The 23,997-nt window shown below is 38.4% G+C and overlaps 1 protein-coding gene across 12 annotated transcripts in view; it reads left to right on the forward strand.

The window, feature by feature from the left end:
• The window catches only part of GIGYF2 (GRB10 interacting GYF protein 2), a 147,958-nt gene that overhangs the window by 18,007 nt on the left and 105,954 nt on the right, over nt 1–23,997 (forward strand). For 11 of the 12 annotated variants that reach the window (XR_003518989.1, XR_003518987.2, XR_003518988.1 and 8 more), the window contains 3 exons: nt 10,788–10,871; nt 21,838–21,967; nt 22,881–22,976. Coding sequence is in view for 8 of the 12 variants with exons in the window: in XM_027588411.2 (XP_027444212.1) it covers nt 10,831–10,871; nt 21,838–21,967; nt 22,881–22,976 (267 nt within the window). In the remaining 4 variants the exon portion in view is untranslated. Of the gene's footprint in view, nt 1–10,787; nt 10,872–21,837; nt 21,968–22,880; nt 22,977–23,997 lie in introns of those variants that run through there. The other variant, XM_027588418.1, reaches the window with a different exon arrangement.

The following is a 23,997-nucleotide window of genomic DNA, read 5'->3' on the forward strand; positions in this document are numbered from 1 at the left end:
GTAAGCTCTGTGCCCAGTGTTGGGCTTGAATTCATGACCCTGACATCAAGAGTTCCATGCTCTACCAACTGAGCCAGCCAGGCACCCCTTCGATGTTATTTTCTGTTTTTCTTTTTAAGATTTTATTTATTTATTTGAGAGAGAGAGAGCCCGTGTGCAGGTGCACACCCAAGTGGTGGGGAGGGGTAGAGGGAGTGAGAGAAGCGGACTCCCCACTGAGCAGGGAGCCCGACATGGTGCTTGATCCCGGGACCCTGCGATTGCCACCTGAGCCGAAGGTAGACACTTAACCAACTGAGCCACCCAGGTGCTCCTTCAATGTTATTTTCTAGGAATAAGAACATTTTCCTACATAATCACAGTAAAAATTTCAGAGTCATAATTAACATTGATACAATACTGTTACCTAACCCATAACTCCTATTCAAATTATTACAGTTGTCTCTTTAATGTTTCTTACAGTGTAATTTTTGTTGGTTCAAGATGAAATTAAGAATTGTACAGGCACCTGGTCTTTATATCTAAGTCTCCCTTAATCTGGGATGATTCTTCAGTTTTTGTTTGTTTTTTTGACTCTTATAACACTGATATTTTTGGAGAGTATGGTTGATTGATTTTGTGTCTATCAGTTCGGGTATATCTGATGTTTTTTCAAGATGATCTTCAGTTTCTGCATTATTGTCAGGAATGTAACAAATACTGCTGTATTCTTCTCAATGCATCACATCAGGAGGCATGTGGTGTCCATTTCTCTCAGTATTAATAATGTTACCTAACTTAGTAACAGCCAGATGGAAGCGATGCATAGGGCAAGGTATGTGGGAATGGGTACAGAGCTTCAGTGCCCTCTCTGGCATACCACCTATTCCTTGAAGCTCCACTACAGTTTGTTTATTCATTCTTCTGTTGATGATCATTTGCAGTGATGAACATAGTAGCCAAATGTCAGTTTTTGGTAATTATGAATAAAGCTACTATGACTATCCTATCTTTGTCGTTTGGTAAAAATTTCCCTTGAATATTTATCTAGCAGTGGATTATGGGATCATGGGGTAGATAAACATTTAGATTTGATAGATATTGCCAAACTACTTTCTCAAGTGGTTGAACTAATTTGCACTAATGGAGTTATTAATATTGTGTTATCTTAATCCAGATTTGGCTAAGGTAAAAATAGTTTGCTGCTGGAATGGGGACAGAACTCTTCATTTATTTGGGACTGTGTATGTGAGGAGTGCTAGAAGGGTAGCTCTTTTTTCTGTCCTTGGGAAAATGGAGGTAAGGAAGTGTGGGGGCAGATTCATGTTCCTAGGTGTTCATTCTGGTAGTCTTTGTCAGACTATGCATAGTACTGCCTGGACTTCATCCCAGATTTGCCATAGTTTTTTGGGGGCTAAGTTTTACATATCCAGGAGATGGAGATTTGCAGGAGTGGACAAGTTTTATAAGAAAGATTCAGGAGGTTTTAAGGGAGTACATGTTTTGAATTGTTGGTAGTGGTAGTTAATCAGTTTGTCATGAGTTCTAGAAGCGGTATCAGGGAACACTTTCAGGGTCGAACTGTTAGCTGCTGTGCTGGATTCTGATTCCGCTTTGGCTTCTCCTTGCTGTGTTTCTCCAGTTAGGACTTAAACTACATATATCTGCAGCTCCTTCATGTTAATAGTGATTGTGTGTGCCCAGAAGTTGTCTGGCTTCTTGACACTGCCAGGTTGTGAGAAAATGGTAGACTTAAGAGCTGAGAGGCCAAGGTCTCCCTTTTCTTTGTTGCAAACCCAACAATAAAGAGCTGGATTAATTTCTTCTCTCTCCTCTCTTAAACATGCACTCACACGCACACAGTGATAGATGAGGTCCCAAAGAGGAGCTGAGGAACCCAGGAAAACTAGAAAAATACACAGAGAAAAAGGAAGATAATTATACTAGTAATTAGAGATAAAATAATTGCTAGTAGGGGCTAATGTAACCCAGAATTGTTAAGATGTTGACAAAAAGTCCAGGTTATATCACATTCATGGTTAAGTACAGGATGCAGTTTATCAAAGAAGACCAATTTCCTGGTGTTAATCACAGAGGGAATATATTAGTTGAATTCTCTTATAAAGAATTTTGAATAATGGACAGGTCTGAAAGAGTGGTTATTTGGGAATATTTTGTCAGCTGTTTTTAAGTCAACTCTCAGAAATTTGAGGGTAGACCTATGTCTGAGGTCCTTATCCCAGAAATGGAGTAGCCAAAGGAGAGAAAAGGTCAGAGGAGGGAGGTGAGAACCTTACCTTCTGTTCTGTCATAGTTGGTTTTGGCATGAGAAAGATATGCTAATAGGGTGGTCTCTGAACTAAAGAATATTTTGCATGCATTCTGTCAGGAGCACTTTATGCCATTATGTCCACTTTATGTCCTTTTCCGACTCCTTCCTCAAAGGTTTGGGTGCTTCTATATTTCAGAGATGCTAGGACCAGGACTTGTTCTCAGAATTCTTGAGACCTGCTAACGCCGCTATGTCATGTGTGAGGTCATGAGATGAATGGAAGTCCATTGGGTTTTTCATCCTTTTTGTTGTCTCATCTCCATAACCACTGAGTTTTTTTCTCCCATTGACCCAGTCTCACGGTTTCATTCCTTTCCAAGAATTTTTATTGAGGTTTCTGAAGTGTTAATTTTTTGTGTTAAACCTTTTCTTTTTTTTTTTTTTTAAAGATTTTATTTTATTTATTTGAGAGAGAGAGAGAATGAGAGATAGAGAGCACGAGAGGGAAGAGGGTCAGAGGGAGAAGCAGACTCCCTGCTGAGCAGGGAGCCCGATGCGGGACTCGATCCCGGGACTCCAGGATCATGACCTGAGCCGAAGGCAGTCGTTTAACCAACTGAGCCACCCAGGCACCCTTGTGTTAAACATTTTCATATGTTAAACTGTTCATAGGTTGTTTTTCAGCATTATTAAGGTAACTGAAGCCCATCCTGCCTTGATAATTTTGCCTTCTCTTTGGCGCTCTGAGGTTACCAGTACATTTCCCTGCATAGTGGTAGCTGTGTCAGTAGGCAGAATCAGGAACTTTATTCTCTTACATTCATGGCCTGTTCTTTCTTTTGCTAGGGTAACCATTTAGCCTGGTTTATTCCTGTTGTCTCTGTGTAATTATTAATACCCTGCTTGCACACACATTTTCTGGTGTATATATGTACATAAACTGTACCCCTAATGTGGGACTTGAAACTCACAACCCTGACATCAAGAGTCCCACGCTTAACCGACTGAGCCACCCAGGCGCCTCCCCTTACCACATTTCTATAATTACTCTTCAAGTCACCAATGACTTCATTGTGGAAGCCAATGAAGACTTTTCAGTCTTTCTCTTTTTTGATTTCAGTGTTTGAAACTTTTGAACTCTTCTATAGAAAAAAAATTGTGCCAGTACTATCTTTGTTGTATACACAAATTAGAAACTTACTAGGAAGAGAATTATCTATAATTCTACCATTCAGAAGTAAATATTAACATCTTGGGACATACTTATATATATCCACTAAGAATATATTTTAGAATGTGTTGAATGTTACCGTATTCTCTGTACTCTGTAACCTGCCTTGAACACTTAATATGTTGTTGGCATCTTTATATGTCAGCGAATGTAGTTATTATTTGTTATTACCACCTCTCTCTATATAGGTATGTAGGTCTGGCTTCCACAATATCTGCTGAATTTTTAACACCCCTCCTTTCCTTTTAGATCTTGCTAATTCATTCTCCTCCTGGCATCTTGAATGATCTTCCTAAAGTACCAATTTCATCCTAGACATTTTCTTGCCGTAATCTTTTTATAGCCTTTCATTGCCCTTGGGATAAAATATAAAGTCTTCTATGATATGGCCACTAATTTACCAATCTTCACTTTAGTTTTTAGCTTTATTGAACAAATGGATAATCTCCCCCAAGGATCCTGGCTCTTTCTCCTATCTGTTTTATAGATTCAGTGAGTGTGGAGAAAGTGAGAGTCCATGATAGGGTGAAAGGTTAGTGCTAAAGATCTTTCATTGTGTGGTCTTTTCTCTTCTTGCCAGTATACTCCTGCATTGTGATTGCTGGGCTTTGTTCTTGTCCCTTTAGCTTGTCCCTGCTTGACTTCTGCTTTGGGGTAGTTTCATTCAATTTTTGGTTATAGTTATGTAGATTTACTTCCAAATCTGTTTTCTCATCCCCATCCTGACTCTGTCGTGGAGTTCAAAGTCTATATTAATGGTCTTTTGGGGTGTTTCTCAGGTGTGCATTCATTTTGACCAAAACCATGAGTGTCTTTCCTCCCAAATTTTATTTTTCTATTTTCTCTTTACTTTCAAGCTTTATATACAGATTGAAAAAGCACTGCACCTCAGTATTGAATTCTGTAGGTTCCATTCCATTTCTGCATTCTCTGTTTAGATTTTCCTTTGCAGAGGGACCAGTGCTGCTGCTTCTGAGGAAATGGAGTAGATACTTGAATGGACCTTGGTTTTATGCATGCCATTGTAAGGGAGGGAGGGCAAGGAGGTCCTTTCGGGGCAAAGGAATGGCATGTACAGAAGCACAGACGAAGGAGAATGCAGTGGAGAGTAGAAAGTTCTCATTTGGCCTTGAGTTAGGAGGTGAAACAGTAGGAGATTCAGTTGAGGAGCTATGGTTTATCAGATTGGTAGGGACCTGAAATACCAGGAGTTTTGCTATACATGGTAGGTTTATTTATTTATAAATAAATATTTATGTTTATTTATTTATAAATAAATAAATTTAAAAAAATATTTATTGAGAGAGAGAGAGTGAGAAAGAGAACACGAGCAGGGTGGGAGAGGGAGAAGCAGGCTCCCCACTGAGCAGGGAGCTCAATGCAGGGCTCGTTCCCAGGATCTTGGGATCATGACCTGAGCTGAAGGCAGACGCTTAACTGACTGAGCCACCCAGGCGCCCCATACATGGTAGGTTTAGTTGACTATTCTACAGAGGGGTAGGCATGACCAAAGTGGTGCTTTAGGGAGATGATCTTGTTGGTTGTGAGTAGTTAAAGAGGGTGATTCAGGAAGCAAATTAGAAATTTTATTGTAATAATCCAAACATGAGTTAACAAAGGCTTAACTATAATGAAAGGAGAGTGCAAGAGGACTCTTGAAGGAGGAACTGACCAAATTTGAGACAAAATGACAGGGTATAAGAAAGCAGGGAGGAAGGAGTTGCAGATGATTCTGTGCTTTTGAGTCTGGCTGACTACTGAACTGTGAGAACAGTGGTACCTTGATCAGTTGTTGATGAGGTAGGTATCTAGGAGGATCAGGCGGTTGGAAATGCCATCTGGGTCATGGGAGAAAAAATCAAATCTGTAATTCACAGCGGCGGGGGGGCCTTTCCAGGGTCTGGAAATTTGTAGGAGAATTTTTCATTGCTCTTGTTAATAATGACACTCCAATCCCCATGTGTTCCTCGTTACCCTGTGATTTAGTAGGCAGAGTTCTACCCTAAGTACTGGTAGAGAATACCATCGTAGATTAAAAAAGGTTCAAGACAATATCTAAACAGTTTATAGTTAAGTAAACCATGAGTATGCTGAGGGAAGTCAGAAAAGAGAAACATTTGGGGAATGGCAACTAAATAGGAAGGAAATGAAGATAGAAAAACAATACCAGTACAATGTTGGTCACGGAGGGAAAAGGAGAGTTTCAAGAGAAGGCAATGTAGAAAGGCAGAAGAGCACAGCATCCAGAGTCTGGTTCAAGTCCTGCCTTGCTGTAACAATTCCGGGCTGTTTTCTGATGGTCACAAGTCTCCTGGGGCTTTGGGTTGACAACATTTAGCTCAAGGTGGAACCTATGCATTTCAGGATCTCCTTGCATCCTTTAGAAAGGACAATTGAGAAATAGGCCCTGTTTCCATTCTAATTTATAATTCAGAGGCATTGGGTAAGACAGTCTCTCTAGTACATATATAAACACATTAGAACTGGGGTTATTTATTTATTTATTTAAAAAAGATTTTATTTATTTATTTGACAGAGACACAGCGAGAGAGGGAACACAAGCAGGGGGAGTGGGGGAGGGAGAGGCAGGCTTCCTGCTGAGCAGGGATCCGGACACAAGGCGATCCCAGGACCCTGGGATCATGACCTGAGCTGAAGGCAGACGCTTAACACTGAACAACTGAGCCACCCATGCACTCCAACTGGGGTCATTTAAATGGATGTGGAAGGAGCAGTCTGAGGTGGGGAATTCAGAATTAGAGATTACAGTACTGTTAAGCATTTAAATGAGATTTCTTCAACAGTCATGACTCTTAGATTTCCTGTTTTAATTTATAAAAGAGAACAAGTGGAACACCATTCTGTGTAAGACAGGTCTTTTTAGTGGATAATTAAATCACAGATGATTATTCTTACAGGTTCTTAAGAGTTCTTCAGAAATTTTTATGTTAGGAAGTAATCTTATGGAAACTGTGTTATAAATGGTAGTTAGGTTTCCAACTCAGGGCATTAAAAAGATAGCTTTTAATGTTTGTGTAGTATGGTAGGTAGTTTGGCACTACCTGGAAGGTTTATAGGTGGAATGGTAAACAGGACGGGAACAGGATTTCCTTACTTGTTCCTTAGATACTGCCTAAGGCTTCTCCTGTAATTCAAGACTGCTCCCCGCAGTTGGGAAGGTTAGGCATTACACAACTCTAGGGACTCCATTTGCATCCTTTCTAGTAATAGTGCCCATGGAGTTTTGTGCTTCCAAGACCTTTGTCACTTTAATAATTTAAAAGGGGGAATTTTTTTTAATTGTAAGCGATTTTAATATTTTCACAACTACCAAATAATTCGGTTTTTATTTTTTATTATTTTTTAAAGATTTTATTTACTAGCGTGAGAGAGTGTGTGAGAGAGAGAGCACAAGCGTGAGAGAGAGGGGGAGCTGCAGAGGGAGAGAGAGAAGCAGGCTCCCTGCTGAGTAGGGAGCCGGATGCGGGGCTTGATCCCAGGACCCCGGGATCATGACCTGAGCTGAATGCAGACGCTTGAAAGCAGACGCTTAACCAACTGAGCCACCCAGGCGCCCCCAAATAATTCAGTTTTTAATGGAGAGTTATTTGCCTTGTAAATTCAATCTGGTTCAAATCTTGACTTGTTTTATAAATTCAGAGCTGTTTTCCAATGGTCAAGGTCCCACAGGGGTTTGAATATAAAACATTTGGCTGGGTGGGGTTTAAAATGGTAGTAAAAACACTCCTTCAAGATGTTTTGTGTTACAATAAAGTCTTATAGTTGATGTAGTCTCTGCAGGTCTTTGTTAGCCAAGTAGGTCCACATACTTTTTAAAACCACAATTAATTTATGCCAAATATGGTCACAGGGATGATGTATAAGCAGAATACCTTTATTGATTTACAGTGGGCACCTTCTTGGGCTCTGATCATCACTACCTTGGCAAGTTATTTCAGTTGGAATGTACCATAATTTAATTGAATCTAACATGCATCAGTTATGCGATTCTTTATGTATTACTAAAGAAGAAATCATACTGTGAAGTAAGCTCTGCCACAGAGTTTTTTAATTACTTAAAATTTTTTACATTTTTTTGTTCAGTCATCTGCAATGGCTCTCTTATTTTACATTTTTAGATTCAAAAGGCATTTTTTTGAATAATTTTTGAAATTATTTTTTAAGTAATCTCTACACCCAACATGGGGCTCAAAGTCATGGCCAAGATCAAGAGTTCTATGCTTTTTTTTTTTAAAGATTTTATATATGAGAGAGTTTGCGCGTGCACACACACATGCACGCATGCACATGGGTGCGCATGAGTGAACAAGCACAAGCTGGGGGAGAGGCAGAGGGAGAGGGAGAAGCAGACTTCCCACTGAACAGGGAGCCCGACTCAGGGCTGATCCCAGGACCCTGAGATCATGACTGGAACTGAAGTCAGACGCTTCAGGGAGTGAGCCACCCAGGTGCTCCAAGAGTTGCATGCTCTTCTAACTGAGCCAGCCTGGTTGGTGCCCATTATTTTACTTTTTTATTTGCTAGCGCAAGAGAGAGACAGTGAGAGAGGGAACACAAGCAGGGGGAGTGGGAGAGGGAGAAGCAGGCTTCCCGCTGAGCAGGGAGCCTGATGCAGGGCTCTGTCCCAGGACCCCGGGATCATGACCTGAGCTGAAGGCAGACACTTAACGACTGAGCCACCCAGGCGCCCCTATTTTACATTTTTAAAAAAGTTCTTTTAAACTTATTTAGCAAATAAGTGTAATAGATTTTTATTATATGGTATATATTTTGTGTATATGTTAAAGAGAGAATAGAAATGAAATAAATTGGTTAAGGTATTCCTCAAATTTCTACATATTATGTCTGATTCTTCTAAATAATGAAAAATTTAGGATTATGGAAGTTTCCTTCCTGCCCTCTCCCCACCAATGTAGTGTCATGTTATTAAGGGTATTAATAATGAAATGTTTCAGGGCGCCTGGGTGGCTCAGATGGTTGAGCGTCTGCCTTTGGCTCAGGTCATGATCCCAGGGTCCTGGGATCGAGTCCCGCATCAGGCTCCCTGCTCCTTGGGAGCCTGCTTCTCCCTCTGCCTCTCTCTCTCTCTCTCTCTCATGAATAAATAAATAAAATATTTAAAAAAAATAAATGTTTCTTGGGGGACTGCTCCATTGTTTTCTCATCAATTTGAAATTCAGTGATTTGGTGCTTCTGAAGTTCTTAAGTCTAAGTTGTTTAATTTTCCCCCTTTAAATACTTTGGGGCTGGTGCATGTGGCCACATGTGGGTTGTGCATTGTCCAGTCTCAGTAGCAAACTGTAACAAGCTTCATCTACATGTGGTTTTTTTGGTTCTTTTCCTCAGGTTCCGTAAGGCACTCACAATCATTTCTCTGATGACAAAGTTACTTCACTAATATCCCGTTGCTGTATTTGCTTTCTTTTCTATTATATACTACATTTCGTTTCAATTTAGAATCATTTTATAATCTTTTGGGAGACATTTTAAGCAACAGTTTAAAGTTGGGTACTAGCCACAATACAGTAAAAGGATGATAGTAAACAGCTATGACCGAGTTTACCTTGGGCCGACAGTGACAGCTGTGGCACAGCTTCCTTTGGGTGAGAGCAGTGGTAACAGGACACTAAGATGTATTCCAATTTCAGAGAGGTTAAAATGTGGAAAACCATGTATCTTACATTTTTTGTTTTGTTTTGTTTTGAATTACCAGTTGCTTAAGAGGTAGGGAGGGCACTGAGTTGATCTCAGCTTGAGTCTGGTGTGCAAGCTTGCGGGGCCAGGTAGCAGGGAATCAGAGTTAAGTTAGAGAATATGGGTGTCTCCCTGGAGCCCTCAGGGTGGAACTAGGGCTAGAAATACCTTCCAGAAGGAGGGCAGATAAATTACTTTTTACTTTTATTTTGTATTTTTCCCCACCCGCTAAGCTTTCCCCCCTTTTCTTTTTTTCCCAGAAGGCAGATAAATTAATAGCTGATTATGGATGTTAACATAGTTTTACTTTGCCTTTTCTGCATTTTTGACCAATTTCTAGTTAATATTTTTAAGCAATCTCTGTACCCAACGTGGGGCTTGAACCCACAACCCCGAGATCAAGAGTTGAATGCTCTACTGACTGAGCCAGCTAGGTGCCGCGAGGCATTTTTTTCTAGTCAATCATTTTTAGATCTTCTAAACAGAAATAAAAGGGTGATGTGAATTTATCTTGGAGATATTTACAGTATATTTATAGTATTTTCAGTATTTTCCATTATTAAGCAGTGATACTCGTTTTTCCCCTGTTTTATTGAGATATAGTTGACATATAGCATTGTATAAGTTTAAAGCATGTAGTGTATTGATTTGATACATTTCTATATTGCAAAATGATTACCACCATAGCATAAAGCTAACACCTCATTCCATCACATACTTATTTCTTTTTTGTGGTGAGAACATTTAAGATCTAATCTCTTACAAACTTTCAAGTATATAATATGGTATTATTAGCTGTAATCATCTTGCTGTACATTAGATCCCCAGAAGTGGAACTTTGTACACTTTGACCACATACCTCCCTCCTTTTCCCACCTCCCAGCCCCTGGTGACCACCACTGTACTCTGTGTTTCTCTGAGTTTGTGTTTTTTTTTTTTAGATTCAATATGTAAGTAATATCCTACAGTATTTGTCTTTTCTTGTCTGACTTCACTTTAAGCTCTGATATTTTAAAATGGTTTTTGAAAGTTCACTCATGAAATTTATTAGTGAATTATTTTAACTTGATGGTTCAAGATAGTTTTTTTAAAGAATCACTAGTGTATAAAATACTAAGCAGAAAGTGGGGAGAGTTGTAGTGGAAGCTGTGCTATAGGAAGGGGGATGCTTATTTTAAGAATCTTTAATATACCTCATGGTGATGGGAGAGCAAAGGAAGTAATATATATTAAAATGTAAATCTGTTACCCTTCATTCACTCCCTTTTGCTTGGTGGCTAATGAAGAAGGTCCTTAATTTGGTCCCTGTTGCCCTGCATGGTCTGCTCCTACCTATCTCATTGGCTTCATCTTATACCATGCCTACTTTCCCCAGATAAACTTAGGAAGATGGTGACTTGAAATGTAAGGTGGCTTATGAATTTCACTTTGCCTGCTATCCTGGTATAAACAGGGATTAAAAAATCTCATTCTGTTGGTTTTGGTTAAATGGAGCCAGGGAATAAGTAAAACACCCTAGATAGACTTTGTGGGCTGGAATTTTGCATTTACTTTTGATTAACTGTATGGAGATATTTTTCTCATTAACAGGTTTCTCCACATATAAAAATCTATTGTAAAAATACGGAAAATAATGGCAGCAGAAACTCAGACACTGAACTTTGGGCCTGAATGGTGAGTTTTCCAAAATCTCATCCTATTTGATATTGGATATACTACTAGTATAGTAGTAAGGTATTTGTACAGATGTTGGGTGGTTTATAAATGTACGTTTTTGAGACGTTGATTTTTGTGCCTAGTTGAAATCAGTGTAGCTTATCTAGGAATAAATTACTGTTTGGTTAATGACTGCCTTCTGTATTTAAAAAAACTTTCTTGGTCTGGTTTTGTAATGATAATGGAATTTTCTTGGTCTGGTTTTTTACTGATAATGGTTATGTAATGATAATCGACTCCCTGCAGTCCCACCACCCTAGCAAATTACTTGCTTTTTCATTTGAGCCCTTGTCTAGGTGTATATAAAATTTTACATATAATTATAACATTTTTATCTGTGTATGTTTTCTGCTACAATGCTGTTTTGTGAGTGCTATTCATAGACTTATTTGAAAATATAGTTCTTATTGAATTATTATTTGAATTTTATATTATTGATGGGCTAGGCAGGTGGTCCAGAATTATACTGGCTATTAACTGTAGCTCATCTAAGATTGGGATAGCATTTGCCATAATAACAATTAATTGACCTTTGAGTCTCTTACAGATGTGTTTGGACCCTGAATATGGAATTCTCATGGAATTTTGAGATCCATCACATTGTAGTGTGACTTTTCCCCCCTCTTCTTCTTTTCCCCCCAATGTTGGTGATTGAAGATCCTCTCGTCAGTGGCATGAATAGTTGTTTTTTCTATTCTATTGCAGAGGCAGTATATAAAGTAGATAGGTGTCTTAAACATTCCTGATTGTTTAGGTGAAAAATGATGCAGACTTCTGTAGTAACTCTCTGTTTGAAGACACTTATTAACTTATTTTATGCATTTCTTTTTATATGTAATTCCTAAATTTTCTTGGCCCTTATAGCTAGCATTTGGAGACTGAGGAGAAATCACTACTTGAAGTTCTAAGAACTGATGCAGCTTCTCTCCTTTGAGAATTTATTTTGAAAATGTTGACCTAAGTAATGCTGTACCTGTTTTAGTTCTTAGTTTGTATTTTAAAAATAATTTTATTACCATATTAGTATATGTTTTTAAAGAAATTAGAGATTACAAGTAAGCCAGAGGAAGATATAATCACCATAATTTTATCATCCATGATATAACCACTGTAAATAGGTTAGTTTATCTCTGCAGGTAGTTTTATGTATGCTTATTTGTGTATATGTACATTTATTTTCACAAAAATGGGATCATACTGTACATTCAGCTTTGTAACCTGCTTTAAAAAATAACCACTTCAAAAGTATCTTTTTTTATCAATAAATGTTTTCTGTTATCTTAAATGGTTGCATTGTATGATGTACCATCATTTATTTAGTCTTTTAGATGTAGCATATATAGGCTGTTTTCAGTTTTTCATTATTATAAAAATATTTTTGATAAACATTCTTGTAGCTAAATCTTTATTCACATCTTACTGACTTTCTTTATAAGGTGGGTTTAAATCCTATAGCTCACTTTGTAAAGCATTTTGTGTGTAACTCTTCTGCCTTTATCTAGAATTTGTAACTGCTTCTCTTTTGTATTTACACACTTTCTTTGTAAAAACATGATTAAACTTTTCGGCTAACTTAAGGAAGTTGCCTCCCCCCCCTTTAAGAAAAAGAGACAACTAGGAATTTAACCTAAACAAAAGGAAAAACTGTTCTAGAGTCAGTACACATTAAGCTTGCTGCCCTATACCATGGATTGACAAATTATGGCCTGTGGGACTATAAATAAAGTTTTTATGAGTAAATTTTATTGGAACATAGCCACACCCATTTGTTTCCGTATTATCTGGCTGCTTTCATACTATAGTGGCAAAGTTGAGTAGTTAAAGCAGAGGCCATCCATCTGGCTTTAAAAAGCTTACATATTTACTCTCTGGTTTTCTGCGGAGAAAAGTTTTTTGGCCCCTGCCCTAAACCATGGGCTCCCAAAGTCATTTCAGTGTGTCATTGACCCAGTCTATCAGTAGCACTATACACATTTTTTCACTGGTACTCTGAAGTTTAGTTTGATCAGCCCAGGTTTTATACAGAATTTGAAGTGAAGTAACTTTAGTAGAGGACAGTTACCAGTCCCATGCTTAAACAATAGCTTTACCTAATTGTTACCCTGCAGGCATTATGAGAACTTAGGGTCCTTCCCTTAGTCATCTGAAATGCTTTTAAACCGAGGAGTGGAGGTCTAAGTGGGCACACTGCCTTTGTCGTATCTATCAAATTTTTTTCTGGCAAAGGGAATATATGAGACCCTTAAGTAACTCTGGTAACCCTGAGCTAGAAGCTGCAATATGAATAGAAGCTGCTACTGTGTTTCTCTGCATGTAATATTACATTCATTGTGGAACTTGAGGTAAGGAGCTCTGTCCAGAATACCTGAGAATCAGAATTTAGAGTGATTGCATTCCATCAGTGTGTAACTCTGAACCATACAGAAACTAATTTAGTGATGCTTTATTCTATTTACTGAGATCATTTTTATGATGTAAAACATAAATGTTCAATAAGAGTTGGATGAAATGAACAGATTTACTGGTACTTGGGAATGTAGTGAAGGTGGAAGAATGTTGAAAATTGTGATAGAGGGGCGCCTGGGTGGCTCAGTCGTTAAGCGTCTGCCTTCGGCTCAGGTCATGATCCCAGGGTCCTGGGATCGAGCCCCACATCGGGCTCCCTGCTCGGCGGGAAGCCTGCTTCTCCCTCTCCCACTCCCCCTGCTTGTGTTCCTGCTCTCTCTCTCTCTCAAATAAATAAATAAAATCCTAAAAAAGAAAATTGTGATAGAGACAGACCATGAATGACCATATACATGGACTTTTTAAGGTAGGTCTGTGGAATCATTAGGTCTTAGCTTCTCTCTATATTTAGAATAAAGATACGTATTACATAATCACCGAAGCAATTTAAAAAGGTGTGATTTAACGGAGGAGTAAATAGTTTCTAGGAATAAAACAATAGTCTCTACTCAAATGTTACTGCCTTCTATATATAATACCTACCCCTTATTTCCTATTCTCCTTCTCTGCTTAATTTTTTCTCAATGGTCTATACCCAAATAGAATATGGCAACTATTTTACTCACTTACTCTTTATTATTTATATCCCATCCTCCAGCTCCCACTAGACTGTGAGCTCCACTGAGGGCAGGTACTTTGGTCTCAATTTTTGTACAGTTCACTGCTGTATCTCTAGTGCCTGCATTATAGTAGGTGCTCAATAAATATTCAGTGAGTGAATGAGTTGTTGGAAAGTAAAGCTCATTTTAATGTTTTGCTATTATAAATATGTGTATACATCCTTGAACAGTTTTGTTAGTATTGCTGAGTATTTATTTTGGAATAATTCCTTAGAAGTGGAATTATTAAATCAAAAATTGCAGTTTTAAGGCTTTGGATGATGTATGGATAGATTGACCACCAGAAGGGTTGTGTGAATTTAATTCGCATCCCCTGCCTGTTTACTTCACCCTTGACAAAACACTAAGTACTACCTTAAGAAAAAAATTTTTTTTTGTTTTAAATATGGTAGATTTAGGTTTTTTGGAGTTTTCTTTTTTTTGGAATTTTTTGTTTGCTTTTGGCAGCAAAGTAATTCATGCTTATTCTATTTTTTTTAAAGATTTTATTTAATTGACAGAGAGAGAGACAGGGAGAGAGGGGACACAAGTGAGGGGGTGGGGTGGGAGAGGGAGAAGCAGGCTTCCTGCGGAGCAAGGAGCCCAATGCGGGGCTTGATCCCAGGACCCTGGGATCATGACCTGAGCTGAAGGCGGTCACTTAACCAACTGAGCCACCCAGGTGCCCCAATTCATGCTTATTCTAGAAAACCTTGGTGAAAACCGTAGTACAAAAAGAAAAAATATATGTTATCCTTAATCCTACCATCCAGAGAACCATCGTGAACATTTTGGTTTGTATCCTCCTATTTTCTTTTTTCCTGTAAATATTTGTATGTATACTTAAAGACATTTAAAAAACAAAACAAAACAAATTCATTATTGTTTTTATTTGGGGATTTTTTTTTTTTTTTTGAGGATTGTAAATAGATAAATGTAGGTGATAAAGGAATTTATCATACAGGAAATAATTGCAGATAGTCACCTGGCTTTATGGGGAAGGAGCCGAGGAATCTCCTTTAGGTTTTCTTCTATCTCATCTTCATGGTCTTAAGGAGGTTTTCCCAGGTCTTTCCTTGCAAGAAAGTGAGGCACTTGTTTCCCCCAAAGCACTTTGTTTATACCAGTGTGAAAATAGTTACATCATTGTGTTGTGTCTCTGTGTTTACCTTACTCAGAAAAGAACATAAGAAGGGCACTGTATTTCTCAATGTTGGTAAGCCCATTGTTTACCCTAGCATACTGAACATAGGCTAACTTAGTAAATGTTGGACAAAGGCATTCAAGTCTCATGGGAATGGGGAGAAGTGAGGGCAAAGAAGGAAAACCTGACATTGCTGGGTTAGGTATCTTGGTGGGCTTGTGGGGAAAATGAGGGAAGTTTTGGAGAATGGGATGCATAAATCATCCCAGTTTTCAAAAAGAGTGAAAGACATCCGTGCAATCTGAAGGGATAAGTAATTTGGTATTATCCAGGGGTGTATTTTTTATTAATTTTTAAATATTTTATTAGAGAGTGAGAGAAAGAGCGAGCGCATGGGCATGAGAGCAGGGGCAGATGGAGAGGGAGAAGCAGACTCCCTTGCTGCAGGGAGCCCGACATAGGGCTTGATCCCAGGACCCTGGCATCATGACCTGAGCCGAAGGCAGATGCTTAACTTACTGAGCCACCCAGGCGCCCCCTTGGGGTGTGTCTTAGAAGAGAATATTAAGATTTGTTTAGAAAACATTTCTCACGTACCTCCTACGTTCTGTGTCTTGTGTTAGGTGCTGAGGCAACAAGGTTGGAAGGACATGGTACCTACTTTTGAATTATGTGGTGGGGAAGCTGGCAGTAAATGATTTCACTATAATGTCAACATGTAAAGGAAGTGTAGTGAAGTGTAGGATATTCAGCTGCTTATTTGATGCCTATAAACATCTTAGCCTTCATACTTTTCTTTTCTTTAAAAGATTTTATTTATTTGAGAGAGCAGGAATGAGAGAGAGAGCGCACATGAGAGGGGGGAGGGTCAGAGGGAGAAGCAGACTCCCTGCCGAGCAGGGAGCCCGATGCCGGACTCGATCCCGGGACTCCAGGACCATGACCTGAGCCGAAGGCAGTCGCTTAACCAACTGAGCCACCAGGCGCTCCCCTTCATACTTTTCTGAAACTGAGCTTGAGTTTTACTGTTTTAAATTTTTTCTTTTATTTAATCTTAAATACCACAGTGTGCCCATTTGCTCAATCCCAAAGTCTTGGAGTTATCCTGGTTATTTCTTTTACTTCTGTATCTCTACATCTAGTTGATCATAGTGCCTTGTCAGTTTCATCTCCAACATATCTCTTGAATCTGTTCATTTCTCTCCACCTGCATTGCTGTCACCCTAGTATAAGTCGCCACCATCTCTGACATAAACGATTGATTGCAAGAGTGGCCTGATGTTTTCTGACTTCCATTCTTCTCATTGTTCAGCAGCCAGAGCAATCTTAAGATACAAATTGGGTCAAGTTTTTCTCCAAAATCCTTCAATATCTGTATGTCTTTTTGTATGACTGTTTATTAGCTTTTTCTTCCACTAGCCAGTTAGTTCTGTGAGGGCTGAGCAGGTACTTGTGTCTAGCCAGGGTCTTGAAGATTTTGCTCTCTCTCCTTTTCTCCTTTGCATTCTCTTTTCAACTCCTCATTCTCTTCATTCTGACTCATCTATTCCTTCTCCTCCTTCCACTTAACCTCTCTGTTCCCCCAGTAGTCGTCCCCTCCCCGCAAGTGAAAATGGTTTGAAAAAATAAAATTTTCCTGATAGCAGGAAAGGCGTGTCTAAAGACAAGGGGGTGGGAAACAGCAAGTTTAAGAGAGGAATTCTGAGACATCTTTACTATACTGTGAAGTGTGGGAGAGATGAGCTTGGAGGCAGCCTTTCTATGTTAAGAAGCTCCGGATTTTATTTGATTGTTGTGTGCCAATGAGCAGTTATTAATCAGGGAACATTTTATTCAGGTTTGCATTTGAAATATATTTGTAGTAATGTGGAGGATGAACGATGACTAGTTGTATCACTTAGGATGCTGTTGTAGCAGTCCAGGTAGGAAAGAAAAGTGTGGATAATAATGGGTTAGTCGATCCACAGGATGGTTTGAGAGATTTAGGATCTAAAACTGGTAGGATGTGGTAATTGGGTATGGGAGATGGTAGAAGGTGAGGAGTAAAGGGTGATTCCTAGATTCTTAATCCAGTGGTTGAGTAGATGGTAGTGTCCTTACCTGCCTTAAGGTGATGAAGGGGGTTGGGATGAATAAACTGATGAGTAGGCTTTGGGGCATATTAAAGCTAAAGCTGAGAGGCTCTAAGTGATTGTATATAGAAGCCTTAAACTCTAGGGAAGAGGTTAGAGCTGGAATTGAGAATCAGGAGCTTACCCAGAAATGGTTTTTGACTCCTACAGCTTCACACATCTACATTGACACTCAAAATTGCTTTCATAAGCTGAAGTTTGGATTTGGGACAATAAGTGAAGATTTTGGGGTATCATGGGGTTTTAGAAGGTCCTCTAATCCTACCCGTCAGTTATTACTACTCATATTAGAACTGGGCCTCTTGTGTTAAACACATCTCAATATGACCAGAAAGAAGGTGACAAAGATAGGAAATTGTCCCTTGGATTTGTGTGAGGTTATTGATGAACTTTACTGGAGCAGTGGAGTTGTAGGGGAGAAACCAGATTTTGCCAGTGTGTTTTTTTGTTTCTTTTTTGCGCTGGGTTTTGAAGTGCCCGAAAGTATGGATGTGGAGATGTTGCCGAAATGAAGAGGAAAGATGAGGATGCTGCATTAAAGGGGTTTTAAATCACTGTTAGATATATTTAGAGACTAAGGGGAAAGCAGATAGGGAGGGATTAAATTTTTAGAAGAAAGGGTTGTATGGAGCAAGATCCAAGAGAGGTTAAAGATCACTGGTGGGTTTTTAGGGAGGGATATTACCTAGGTATGTTTTTAGCTTTTATGAATATCTGTAGGTGGAGAGGGACTTGGAACAGGATTTGCCAATTATTGAGTAATGCACAATTCTCCTTACTCAGGCTACTATCTTAGTTTGCCTTGGTTTGTCTGTTCTCTTCACAGTAGCTGGAGGAATCTCTTGAGAATGCACTTTAGTTATGTTATTAATAGGTCTGGTGCTTATAAGAAATACTCAGTCCTCAACATTGGACATTCAATCCTTGGGTGGTGGGAGTGGGTCCATTGGAAGCGAACCAGAGTGGTGAGTGGATTTGAAACCTTGTGAGGCGCAGATAAAGAAATTAGTAATGTTGAGCCAGGAGAAGGAAAGTCTCTCAAGAGACATCTTGACTATTTGCCAGTACTGGAATGATTTTCACTTCAAAGAGCAATCTAGATGTGCCCTCTAGTGGTAGGAACTATTGGCAAGCATATTGGTTTAGTATAAGAAAAATACTTTAACATAGTTTTTTTTTTAATATTTTATTTTATTTTATTTTTTAAAGATTTTATTTATTTATTTGACAGAGACAGAGATAGCGAGAGCAGGAACACAAGCAGCGGGAGTGGGAGAGGGAGAAGCAGTCTTCCCCCCGAGGAAGGAGCCCGATGTGGGACTTGATCCCAGGACCCCGGGATCGTGACCTGAGCCGAAGGCAGATGCTTCACCAACTGAGCCACTCAGGCATCTCAAACCTTGCCTATTTTAAATAAAATTTTGGGTTTTGATCTTTTTAGTCATGAAAACCTAGGTTTGAATCTTTGTTTTGCTGGCTGTGAGTGTGGGCAAGTTGTTTAACCCTCGTCTGTTACTAGGGTTGTTGTGAAGCTGGAATTAAATGAAATGAAGTAATTCATGTGTAAAATTCCCAGCCTCAGTTCTCAGTGGGTATTAATTCTACTTTTTCAGGAAAAAGCCCAACTTTACATGAATTTGATGGAAAGTAGTTTCCTGGAAGGTCCTTCAGCAGTGGTTGGATCACTTTTTCATGTGTATGTTGTTTTCTTACCTGGTTGGTCCAACCTGTCTTACAGGAGTTGGACTAAATGACCTCTAAGTCTAAGAATAATTGGAAAGAAAACAAAAGACCAGCCTAATAGCAATAAGCACTCCTAGCACCCAGATTGCGCTTTTAATATGTATTAAACAGAATCAGGCTCCCTGGAGAAATGGTTGATTCTAGGTCTGAGGCAAGAAATAATACAAGCTATGCCTGGAACATATTGACATACCAGATAGAAAAAAAGCTGTTAAAGACTGCTAGGGTTGTGTCAGAAAGATTTAGGAGCCAACCTGAAGAGTCTCCCACTGGTCAAAGAGACAATTTGAGGGGTACCTGGCTGACTCAGTCAGTGGAACGTGTGACTCTTGATCTCAGGGTTGTGAATTCAAGCCCCTCATTAGGTGTGCAGCCTACTTAAAAGGTGAGAATTTGAATATTGTTAAGAATAATTACGGTGAAATACCTTAATTAAAAATAATTTGTTGGGGCGCCTGGGTGGCTCAGTCATTAAGCATCTGCCTTCGGCTTGGGTCATGATCCCAGGGTCCTGGGATCGAGCCCCGCATCGGGCTCCCTGCTCAGCGGGAGGCCTGCTTTTCCCTCTCCCAGTCCTATTGCTTATGTTCCCTCTCTCACTGTGTCTCTCTCTGTCAAATAAATAAATAAAATCTTAAAAAAAATTTTGTTACCATTGGAAGATGCTACTGAATTAAGTCCCTAATTTGAAAACTAAAACAATCAAGACCTTTTTTTTCTTTCATATATGAACTATACTATTGGGTAACAATACCAAATAGTGTAAGAGAGAAGTTTCTCCTTGTAGAAATACTCCAGCTAATAAATAAAGAAGGAATGATAGAATAAAGTTACTTTGTAACCTTAGTGAATGAACTTAGGGACCTACGCATTGGTTGCATTGCTCGTCAGGGACTGCTAGACTCAAAAAACCAACCAGGCAGTATGTGCTTCCTGATGGCATAACACACCACTACATGGAAGAAGTCTTTTCAAAGCTGATCAGGTCTTTACATCCTGTCACCAATGTACATGAAATGCAGAGAACAGAGCAACGTGTTAAGCTATATCACAGAGATAAAATCAGCAAAGTCCAGACTAGAAAAAATTCTTTTGGAGAGAACATTCTGAAGTATTTACTGATGAAAAACTTCCCTTCAAAACTTTCCCGCAAAAATCGTGAAAACAATTTACTTCAAAACTTTGAAAGGATATGATTTACTTCAAAATAGTATCAGAGGAGGGTTAGATGGAGTGGTAGAAGGAGCAGGATTGGCCATGGCTTATTGATTTGGGGGCTGGGTGAGTATGGTATGTGGGAGTTTGTTATGTAATTGTTGATGCTCTTATATATGTTCAAAATTGTCCATAAATGTTTAAGTAGAAAGAGAAGATCGAAACATTGAAAAAATGCCCTAACAGTCTTGAGTTTATTAATACGTCCCCCTCCTTTATTTTTGGTATTACATTGTACATGTAAACACATTTTTATATTTATGCATATATAACTTTGAATAACATGCAAGAAATGTCTGCTTTCCTTCATATTTTTTTAAATGTGTAGATCATTCCCTTTTTTGCTTTTGTGAATAAAGCTTAGCAATTTGGGGAATATATTTTAATGCTTCTGTTGAATTTTCCTTTAGGCTAAGCTACTGAAGTAAAATACCTTGGTCCCCTTTACCCTTGATACTTAATTACTTTATAGAACTTCAGACAGTCCTCAGATAATGAGCTACTGCTGATAGTAGTTTTGCTACTTGCTGTTTGACACAGTGTTTCAGTGGGATCTTATTTTTGCAATTTTTTGCTGAGGTTCCTCCAACTTTTTTTTTTCCTAAATAAAAGAATCTTATAAATGCTCCTCTTTCCCCAGTTCCATTTCTCTTGGAGTATATTTTTATTTTTTCCTAGAAGTAAATACAGCTTAAAATTTTTTTCTTGTATTTTAACCCTTCACTGCATTTTCAAATTCAGTATACTGATCATTAATTACCTTCAGTAAAAATGAACCATGAAATACTATAGGCATAAAAGTATAAAATTGTAACAAACATTTCTATACAGCATGGTTGAGAAAATAAGTCATTGCAGGTATAATTAAAACAGCCTTTATACTCTCCTTCCTTTTGCAGATAGAACCTTATCTTGAATTTTGTGTTTGTCAATTCATGTTTGTTTTTATACTTTTGCTACATTTTATATGTGTTCTTAAACAGTATAAATTTATTTGCAGGTTTACATGTATATCTTTTTTATAAGCTTCTGTGTTTCGCTTTTTCTTTTATATAAGCATACTTTCTTATTTAACAAATATTACTATTAAACGTTAGCAGGTCATTCTTTGAAGTGGTGGTTCCATTGTAATCCCACAGATACTACTTGAAAGTTTCCATTGTTTTACATCCTTCCTAACAACTGGTATTCCAGATTTATTAATTGGTATTGTCAGATTTATTAATTCTTATTAATCTAATAGGTATAAGGTGATATTTCACCTTTGTTTTAATCATGTTCCTTTTATGATTTTGAAAAAGTGTCACCTCTTCACCCCCAGACTTCTCAGGGACATGCCATGATAACCTTTTAAGTAAGAAGTTGCCACATGGTCGTCTAGTTATTTCTCAATGAACTGCTCTCTTAATGTGCTGTGACAACAGGTTATGTTAAAGCTAAAATCTTAGATACCTTGAGAAAATGGGATTTCTTTCTGTTCTTTTAAAGAACTAAAATGAACACTTTCATAGTGTATAAAAATAAAAGTTCTTAGTGCCAGAATATTTGACACTTCCATTTTATAGTTTATGTCTCTTCTATTCTAGGCTCCGAGCTCTGTCCAGTGGTGGGAGTGTCACGTCCCCTCCTCTTTCTCCAGCTTTGCCGAAGTATAAATTAGCAGACTATCGTTATGGTCGAGAAGAAATGTTAGCACTTTTCCTTAAAGATAACAAGGTAAGAGAAAAGTAAACAGTTCAGAATTATGAATGTGATTTCAGGGTATGTACAATGATGTATTGATAGTTGAAGTACCCATGGTTTTTCTCTTTTTTCCTGCTTTGAAACCGGCAGTCATTGACAGAGCATCTTGTAAGTGTAAGGAGCTCTGTAGTTTTTAGAGAAGACCTAAGATTTTGTTACGGGAGTAGAAAGCTTTATGGAAACAGGAGAATATTCAGCACTTAATACTTTAATTTCCTCTTAATGCCTCCTTCATGTCTATTTCTATCCCAATTTGATGGCTGAGAATGGAAGACTCTTTGTTGCACCTCTTACTCTTCAGTTAGAAGTTAGAAGAGGAGCTTTCTCTTCTTCATTCCCTTTTTGTATTAAATATATACAATTTTTAGTTGAGAGAACATCTTAAAATATATATTTGTGTGATTTATAAATTATCAAAACCCAAACAGTGTAAAGTACACTTACTGTCTGACTAGTGAGAGGTATTTTGTATTTTTAAAATATACTTTGTTTTTACTTTTATTAATGGATTGGGGATCTCAAATTTTAATGATGGTTGCTAAGGACAGATAAAATTGTTCATAACTCTCTTTAGTACCTTGTGCCTTTAGTTAAACGTGAGGATTTTTAATCTTCCGCTCTGTACTCTGGAATACCAGAGTTAGTGCTGTATATCAAATCTGAAAGTGGTGGTCTGATGGGAGGAAGAGGAAGGTGCCTGGGGTTTTTAATATTTGACCCTCTTAGAGTATGTAAGTACTACTAAAGGTAATTGTCGTTGAATAAGCTTTACTCCATATTTATAATAATCACCAAGATATAGACTAAGGAGTGTTTTTTCTTGGATTTTAATTTTTGTAATTGGAGGGATAGCATTAATTTCATGGTCATGTATTTGGTCATACAGATACCTTCAGACCTACTGGATAAAGAATTTCTGCCTATCCTACAGGAGGAGCCCCTGCCTCCGTTGGCTCTTGTACCCTTTACAGAAGAAGAACAGGTTTGTGCCTATCTTTGAGCCTTAGGTCAAAACCTTGTTCCTTTCCACCGAGTCATGAAAATAGGAAGTTACTACTTAGGCCCTAAGGCCCTCCATTCCCACAGGTCTGCTTTCTTCTTTCTGTTTACTTGAAAGTGTGGATGCCTGTCTTAGTTGATGAGAATCTGCTTTAGTTCTGAAGCTTTTTGAGTATTATATAGAGGTAAGGAGATGTTTCTAGATCCTTAAGGACAATGGGAACCATCTCTTATAATTTATTTGAGTAGATAGGTATTTTTGGGAGGTAGGGCCTTTTCAGAAAAATTGTTTTTTCAGAAGTAATTGGTAACCTGAATTCTCACCAATGCATTTTTTTTTTTTTTTTAAGATTTTATTGATTTATTTGACAGAGAAAGAGCACAAGCAGTGGGGGAGCGGCAGGCAGAGGGAGAGGGAGAAGCAGGCTCCCTGTTCAGCAGGGAGCCCAATGTGGGCTTGATCCCAGGACCCTGGGATCATGACCTGAGCCAAAGGCAGTTGCTTAACCAACTAAGACACCCAGGTGCTCCCATTCTTTTTTTTTTTTTAATTTAAATTGAATTAACATATGATGTATTACTAGTTTCAGAGGTAGAGTTCAGTGATTCATTAGTCATATATAATACTCAGTGCTCATTACATCATGTGTCCTCCTTAATGTCCATCACCCAGTTACCCCATTCCCCCCACCCCTGAGCAATCCTCAGTTTGTTTCCTGTGATAAAGAGTCTCATGGTTTGTTTCCCTCCCTGATTTGGTCTTGTTTTATTTTTGCCTTTCTTCCCCTATGATCCTGTTTTGTTTCTTAAATTCCACATATGAGTGAGATCATACAATTGTCTTTCTCTGAATGACTTATTTTGGTTAGCACAATACACTCTAGTTCCCCATCCACGTCATTGCAAATGCAAGATTTCTTTTTTTTTCTTTTTGATGGCTGAGTAGTATTCCATTGTGTATGTGTGTGTGTATATATATATATATATATATATATATATGTATA

Source organism: Zalophus californianus, chromosome 3, assembly GCF_009762305.2.
Source record: "Zalophus californianus isolate mZalCal1 chromosome 3, mZalCal1.pri.v2, whole genome shotgun sequence".
Classification (NCBI taxonomy): Eukaryota; Metazoa; Chordata; class Mammalia; order Carnivora; family Otariidae; genus Zalophus; species Zalophus californianus.